Source organism: Cicer arietinum, chromosome 8, assembly GCF_000331145.2.
Source record: "Cicer arietinum cultivar CDC Frontier isolate Library 1 chromosome 8, Cicar.CDCFrontier_v2.0, whole genome shotgun sequence".
NCBI lineage: Eukaryota > Viridiplantae > Streptophyta > Magnoliopsida > Fabales > Fabaceae > Cicer > Cicer arietinum.
In genome coordinates this window covers 12,360,004-12,368,459 of record NC_021167.2, presented here as the reverse complement: position 1 = coordinate 12,368,459, position 8,456 = coordinate 12,360,004, and the positions used below count along the sequence as shown (strand labels likewise).

At 33.4% G+C, this 8,456-nt stretch overlaps 1 protein-coding gene across 1 annotated transcript in view; it reads left to right on the top strand.

Annotated features, from left to right (window-relative positions):
• The window catches only part of LOC101497398 (long chain base biosynthesis protein 2a), a 10,040-nt gene that overhangs the window by 1,135 nt on the left and 449 nt on the right, over positions 1 to 8,456 (top strand). Inside the window, exons 3-12 of the mRNA XM_073364305.1 lie at positions 404 to 492; positions 627 to 772; positions 874 to 998; positions 1,080 to 1,173; positions 1,601 to 1,764; positions 2,296 to 2,457; positions 7,222 to 7,348; positions 7,473 to 7,639; positions 7,754 to 7,861; positions 8,420 to 8,455. Of these exons, the coding sequence (XP_073220406.1) occupies positions 404 to 492; positions 627 to 772; positions 874 to 998; positions 1,080 to 1,173; positions 1,601 to 1,764; positions 2,296 to 2,457; positions 7,222 to 7,348; positions 7,473 to 7,639; positions 7,754 to 7,861; positions 8,420 to 8,455 (1,218 nt within the window). The remainder of the gene's footprint in view (positions 1 to 403; positions 493 to 626; positions 773 to 873; positions 999 to 1,079; positions 1,174 to 1,600; positions 1,765 to 2,295; positions 2,458 to 7,221; positions 7,349 to 7,472; positions 7,640 to 7,753; positions 7,862 to 8,419; position 8,456) is intronic.

Below are 8,456 nucleotides of genomic sequence, written 5' to 3'. Positions count from 1 at the left end.
CTGAGACAAGAGAGAAGTAACAACAGAAAAGAGATATATATATATATATATATATATATATATATATATATATATATATATATATATATATGTTTTAAGTGGTTATTTTTTGGATATATTACACATTTTGTCTCTTAAGTTATTTTTTTTCCGTTCTATTTTGGTCCATTAAACTACAAATGTTAAACAAATTGATCATTTAAATTTTCTTTTTCATTTTTTTTTATCTCTTAAGTTAAAAATGCTAGATACTTTTGTCTATTAAGTTACCTACGTTAGTCCTTGATAGAAAGGAATAAGGTGTCTAATACTTGTAACTTAAGAGACCAAAGTTTTTAATTTTGTAACTTAAAGAGCAAGAGTTTAATTTAACCTTATTTTTTATGTTTCGAATTTTTGGCAGGATTGTTTTGGGAGACCAATAGCAAGTGCTCCTGATGCTTGGTTTGATGTAGTGGAACGCTCCTCCAATGATAATAACAAGACACTAAAGTATAACATTCTTTTCAATTTTTAGGCTTATAATTACGCTTTTATGAAATATTAGATTTTCACTGTAATTTTGCTTCTGTCTGGAGATTTAGCATCAGTGAAGCATATTTCTCATACTGCTTTTTTTAATGTAGACGAACCAATAAAGTAAGTAGATGTCTTAACTTGGGATCATACAACTATCTTGGTTTTGCTGCGGCTGATGAATACTGCACTCCTCGAGTAATTGATACATTGAAGAAGTATTCTCCAAGCACTTGCAGTACCCGGGTGGATGGGGGTAGGTATTGTTGGTTTGTGTTTTATCCATTGAAACAAATTTTGTTTGATTGTCAATGCGTGTTTCTTATCAAGTTTCCTCTAATGTGGCTTCTCTAATAGGCACGACTGCGCTTCACAATGAATTGGAGGAGTGTGTTGCTAGATTTGTTAGAAAGCCAGATGCTTTGGTTTTTGGAATGGGCTATGTGACGAACTCTGCTATTCTTCCGGTCTTGATGGGGAAGGTTGGTAAAATATGGTTATTTTTTCAATGCTGATAGATGCAAATATTTGAGTGATAATTCATTGGTCTAGTACTTTTACAGGGAAGTTTGATTATTAGTGATTCACTGAACCACAACTCAATAGTTAATGGTGCACGGGGATCAGGAGCAACTATTCGTGTTTTTCAACACAACAGTGAGTGTCTTTGCTGTTAACCAGAATAAGTTTTATGAGTTAGTTATTGAGTGGCCAGCTTTTTGATTTCCGCATATACTGTTATAAAAAGAATGGCTTTTATTTCAATACATGGGTTGTAAATGATGATGGAAGCTATTTTCCACCATATTATCTACATTCTAAATATGTCAGTATAGGATATTCAAATTTCACACGATGACTTCATTTCTGCAGACAAATAGAATCATGAAGAAGGAAAGCATATCTAAACTGACATCTGATTAGTTATGTTTATATGTATTTTGAATGCTTGGTGTGTATGATGTACTTTGTTACCCACCGGATTGCATTGTTTCTGTTTGTCTCTCTGTTGGTGTTGAAATGATGTTAATCCCAGAGCTCATAGCATTACTTATTCACTTTCTCCTTGGCTATCTACTTGCAGTACCTTCACATCTAGAAGAAGTTTTACGAGAACAGATTGCTGAGGGACAGCCAAGAACACATAGGCCTTGGAAGAAGATAATGGTTGTTGTGGAGGGGATATACAGCATGGAAGGAGAGCTTTGCAAACTTCCAGAGATTATAGCAATATGCAAAAAATTTAAGGTTGGTTACTATGGTAGCTCTGAAACACTGTACTTACTTTCTTTTTGCATTTTTTGGTTGTTGAGGAGGGTGGAGTGATTAAATTGAGTTTAAATCTCATAGCTTGTGACAAGTCTATTGGGATGAGGTTTCCTGAAAATCTGCCAAATGAACTGTTGTAACCTGTAAGTGGTTTGAGTCCAGGAAAATTGTGTTCAAATTTTATGTAATTTAAGCTAATGATTCAAATGTGGCCATCGTGTAAAAGAAATTCTAAAAAATTTCACCTCTAATTTTATGTAATTTAAGCTAATGATTCAAATTGTGGATTATAACAAGTGTTAATGCTGCTACTTTTTCTTCTTTATAAGTCTAGTTGAGAAAAGGGGATGAGAGGTCCCACAATACTGGCAATATTCTTTCAATTAATGCTCCATTTCCCTTCTGAGCAGGCATTAAAGTGGATTTTTGCTACCATTTTACTATCAGGTTTTCTTTTTCCATTTTACTTTGGTTCATTTCTTCTCTCTACATTCTTCCATTGCTTTGTAGGCATATACATATTTGGATGAAGCACACAGCATTGGAGCCGTGGGCAAGACAGGAAGGGGTGTTTGTGAGCTCTTGGGTGTGGATACTGCTGATGTTGATATTATGATGGGAACATTCACCAAATCATTTGGATCATGTGGAGGTTATATTGCAGGATCTAAGGTATGCACATTTAAATCATTTGGATCGTGTGGAGGTTATATCTGCCAGAATAGGTATTCATATATATATATATATATATATATCTTCCTGGTGAATATCAACTATAGTTCCCTAGTATATTCTCCTTTCGGTTTAAAATCAGGAGTAAGTTACAAAATGCACTGTGTATGATGAGAAAAGTGCCTGGACCTATAAGAGATGTTATCAACTTGAAATGTTAGTTCGGATAGGTAGTTGGACTAAAACAGATAGGCTCGAGAGAACTGTGCTAGGTAATTCAATATTGCTGAAATATCTGTATCGTATTCATAACTGGTACTGATAATTGCACAATAGATGTGTCCATATTTTGGCTCTAATAGGACACTGGGCTTTACGACACAGATGACCCAATTATGTCATGAAATCCTATTAGGCCATACTTCGATAAGGTTGCAGAATAAGGTAGAATAAGAGTTATTTAGGATATTCCCTTATTTAATGGGATTTCTGTTGTAAGAGAGGGAAGGGGAGTTGGGAATGGATTCAAAAAAGTTGTTAGAAAAACTGTTAGGAGAAGAAATTCTCTAGTTAGGAGTTCATAGAACTCTGGTTTATGCATTCTGTTTTTCTGTTTTCCACCATTGTAAGAGCTTCCTTCTCGACCATTTCCAGTAAATAATATAACGTTTCTTTCATTAAAATTGTGAGTTCTATCATGCTCTCGTGTGTGTGTATGGATATCCACACTCAAATTATTGATACCCTGAAAGTCCCTTTCCAATCATCTCCAAACAAGTTATCAAATGAATTTTGCATAGATCAAATCAAATTTTGCATAAATATATATAAATATTTTAATATATATCGCTGAATGCCACCATATCTTAATGTTTAAAATTGTAACCTTTGTGATCAGTATGGGCCTCAGTGAGCCTATTTTCTGTTAGTAGCCTATTAAGAGTTATTTAGGAAATAATGCATATTGTCTATAAATAAGAGAGGGGAGCCTTAGAGAGTGACCTATCTTGTCATTTGTATAAATATGGGGCCATTTAGACAATCGAGAGAGTCTATGGTCTCTAGAGTACTTTAGGAATCATCTCTAGTTGACAAAAACTGGCCTTGGCGGATGGCATGAATTTGACAGGCCGCCATACAATGGAAGCAACATATTGGTTTTTGCATGGTGGGCATGGTAGGAAAAAATGGAAAAACCCTAAAAACAGAGGCTAGGTCGCGTCACCCGACCCAAACTGAACCTAGGCCCAAATGTTTTTTACTGGAGGCCCAAGTGGGTATAAAACCCTAGAAAGGAAAAGAGAAGCTCACTATGGTATACTTCTCGACTCTCTTCTCTTCTCATCCATCACATCTCACTGTCTTTTGACAAATTTCATATCAGACCACCACCATCAACCACCACTCATGGGCATCACCCCTCCCCCCATGAACACCGCTCAAGAATATTTTACTTAAAAATGTAAAAGAAAATGTTATACTTGAATAGCTTTAACTAAACTTTGTTAATATTTTGTAATAAATTTTTAAAGAAAAATGCTAAATGGTACAAAGGTGATTGAGAGCAAAACACGCTGAGTGACTAGCAATCCTATGTGGAAACTTTTTCGGTGGGTCAAGTTTCTCTTTCCCCTTCCTTTCCCTGATCTGAAAATGGATGAAGAAGCAAGAGAAACAAGGCTATAATTCTTTTATCCCACTGGTATAGGATTCTTATCCCTTTGCAACTGTGTTCTCTGTACTCTTGCACTATTTCATCATCATTATCAATTTTGAGGGGTTTTCTTGATTTTTACCATCCTTGATTTTCCTGCTCCGCTAAATAAATTTCTTGGTGCTTATTCTCTCTCTCTTTCTTTCATGTTGCAAGTGATCTCTTTTTTATGGAAATTTGAAATTTCGGTATGAATTTCTTTTGCTTCGATTGGAAATATGATAATAATAGAGTTGTTGTGGGACTTAAATCTTCACTTTTTCTTGTTTGATGTTTGAATTTGAAATGGTTGTTTTTTAGTTATTTTTTCTTGATGTTTCTGGGAAGTGAGATGATTTATTAACAAAGGAGTGGTATAGTATATAGCAGTAAGAATTGCGGTTGATTTAAAAGTATTGCAGCATCAGATAGAAAAGTTCCCAGATGACAATCATTATTGCAAGAGAAAGGGGATTTACATTCGTGCCCTTCGTGAACTGTTGTTTCATACTAAAAAGCATTGCTGATTTTTATGTATTTTAATATTATAATGTTTACCTTAATATAGTAACTAACAATGCTCACTTGTGCGAATGCATGGGTATTTTGTTAGTTGTATGTAACGTCCAAGATCCATGCAACATATTCTTACCAAAGGAAACATGACAGAGACAGACCCTCAAGGAATACGGGTTGGGATTCTCTACCTGAGTTTCCTATCTTTGGTGACTTTGTGTCTGTCTCACTCTTATCAATTATTCTCTCTCATCTAAATAATTTTTATCAATTATTTAATCACCAATTTTAATCTAAAATACACTAAAGTCACCAAAGTCATCAATCACTAAATGTAGAGAATCTGTTTTCCAAGGAATACCTTCAGCCTCATACCACTTGTCCTCTCTTCTCAATTTTCCTTTTATATTCCTTTACTCCGGAAAATAGATTCTCTACTACCTTTGGTGACTTTAGTGTATTTTGGAATAAAATTGGTGATTAAATTAAATATTAAAAATTATTTAGATGAGAGAGAATGATTGATAAAGAGAGATAGATACAAATGCACCAAAGGTAGGAGACTCAAAGGTAGAGAATCTTTACCCTTTACCCCGCTCTCTGACTGCAAGCTGCCCCGTTTGTCATTCTTATATCTTCTGATTGGATCTTGGGTGTTCTTAGCATAAACATTCTTAATAGGAGACTGAAATTTCATAAAGTTGAAGTTATGTTTCATTGCTGCAATGCTGCATTAGTGTGCTCTTGGATCAACTTCTGGATTGCTTTTTTGTTTTACATTTGGAAGTTGACTTTTTTAGATGTTTCATATATGTCTCTACCAGTTTGCATTAGCCATCAGCAGTGGCGAAGGGTAGTGTTACAATGGGTAACCTTGGCTACCCCATTTTTTTAATTAAATTGGTATATTTTCATGTTTAAGATTTCATTAATTCTATTCATAAAAAATTAGTAGAAACAATTGTTAAAAAATTATTACTATCTTTGTCCTTAAATATAAGACTCCACTGATCAAATCATGAGAATTAAAAAAGTAGGTAGTAGTATTAAATTTGTTAAGAATTGATACTTTTTTACAAGCTTACCTTTGAAAAGAGAGAATTAGTTAATGTTTCTATTATAGTACTTATTGTTGATTGCAAAACAGATGTAAATTAATTAAGAGTATGTTAGTAAAGAAATAATTAATATAGCTGAAAATTCAAAGATGGTCTTATAAAAAGGGAAAGCGAAAATTCTCAAGAGAGATTTATATTTAGGGACAAAGGTAGTACTTGATTGATAAATTTAGTCGTCTTATTTTGACTCTTCTAGTCTTTATAGCAACTATGAAATGAACTTTGTTAGCGATGGAAATTGTAAAAACAAGACTCAATTAAAATGGATGACGAGTTTTTTTCAAATAAGTGTTTACATTGAAAAAGACATTACAAGTCTATTTAATACAACGTCAATTATGGATGAATTCGACTCTTTAGAGCGTGATTGGTTGTGAGGAGAAAGTGAGAAGAGAGAAATAAGTAAAGAGAGAGTATGAGAAGAGAGAAATAAGTGAGAAATAAAGATTTGAGGTATGGTTTGGTATAAGAGAAAGTGAAGAAGTAGAGAAAAAAGAAGTGTATTCTCTCTCTTCTCGTGTGTTTGATTGAATAGAAAGTGAGAAGAGAGAAACAATAAAATTTTGAAAATGACAAAAGTACCCCTCTTTGTTTTAGTTTTTGTTTGCACTTTTTATTTATCTAGTTTTTCCAATTAAAACATAAAAAATTTGATTCAGTTTTTCAAATACAAGTACTTTTTATTTAAATAATTTTTAATACAATAACTTCTTCTCTGCTAATAGAATAGATTTTTTTTTTAAATGTTACAAAAAAAAAATGTTGCTTTTTGATGCACTACAGTAAAGAACGCCGTCAAATTTCCCAATTCCTAACCTTTGTTCTCCTCTTCGTCACTCCGTCCTTCTTCAAAATTATAACAACATTCACCAATTTTTTCCTTGTCGAGCTCAGATGCAAAACAAACAAAAAGCCAAAAATGAAATTTACTCCAAGATAGGAGGTTGACCTGTTGAAAGTCTTCCATTTCTCTGAGAACGAAAAGAGTATTAACGGAATAAGAGAAAATGCGAGCCATTTCTTCGCCATTTCTCCGCACATTTGCAAAGATTTAAAAAGTGGTGGGATCCACTTGTTTTTAATCTCTCTTTGCTAAACCAAACAATGGAGTTTCTGCGTTTCTTGCCTATCTCTCTGGTCGGTGTCTCTTTCTTGCGTATTTCATTTGTTGTAACATAGTTAAAGGGTTGTCTAATTCAACTTTTTTTATAAAACTAATGTCAGTTGTTATTTCTTGTGCTGCTTTAATTTACATTTTATATAAAATAAATTATTGTGAATTTTTTTGCTTATTAGATAAGTTTAATATATTAGTTTTAAAAGTAAATTTTAATTTTTCATTATATTTGACCCCCTCTTAAGATTATGGCTAGGTTTGCCATTGAACTATCTTAACTAGGTTAATTTGAACATGTTGAATTTTGGATTTACTCTCAGGAGCTTATCAAGTACTTGAAGTACACTTGCCCTGCACATCTTTATGCAACTTCAATTTCGCCCCCAGCTGCACAACAAATAATATCATCCATAAAAGTTATTCTTGGAGAGGATGGTTCTAATCGAGGTTTGGCTGACACTTGAACTCTTTGGTTTGCATGTGTTGTTGTTTTGAATTTTACTTGCATCAATCCAAAATAGCATTTATAAACTCTCTATCCTTTGCACTGAATTAAATTGGTTCTGTATAGGTGCCCAGAAACTTTCAAAAATTCGAGAGAATAGCAATTTTTTCAGGTCAGAACTGCAGAAAATGGGATTTGAGGTTCTTGGGGATAATGATTCTCCTGTAATGCCAATCATGCTTTACAATCCAGCCAAAATCCCTGCTTTCTCAAGGGAGTGCCTCAGGCAGAATGTGAGAGCATCAACATTCTACTATATGTGCTCCTTGTTGATGCCCTACATCATGGACATCAATAAATTTCTCAGTTAATGTTTACAATTTTTTAATAGTTCTGTACTGTTTCAGATTGCTGTTGTGACTGTTGCATTTCCAGCAACCCCATTGCTATTGGCTAGAGCGCGCATATGCATATCAGCTTCTCATTCAAGGGAAGACCTTACCAAGGCCTTGCAGGTGTGTATTTTGAATCATTCAATGGTTATTTTCTTAAAATTCACTATTTAGTGGTTGTAAGTAGGTGTTAAGGTTTTGTGCTACATTTTTGCGATGTCTTTTCAATTGCTAAGGGCTTGTTTACTTTCTAAAACATTTTAAATTTTTACTTTGTATGTGGGTGGCTGAAATGACATTTGATTATTAATTGTTCTTTTTCAATTGTTATAGAGAGAAGTTGAAAGTTAAGTAAAGAGAAAACATTTCCGCAAAACTGAAAATAATGTCGATTACTTTTTCAGAATTTTCAAAATTATTCTATCTATTTTTAAAATGCATTTTCAGAAACTTCCATAATGTCTTCTATAATGTTTATTTTATTGGTGTAAATGAAAACAGGAAATACCAGAAATAAACAAACCCTAAGAAAGTGAATATTTTTTGGTTCGTATCAGATATAAAGGGTCATTATATGTCTTGTCTTTTTGGTTTGTTTGTACCAATGTCCTTGCAAGATGATTTGTACGATTCCATGTATGTTATATATTGTAACTTGCTGTGATTATGCTCCTTTCTTAGGTTATTAGCAGTGTGGGTGATCTAGTTGGCATAAAAT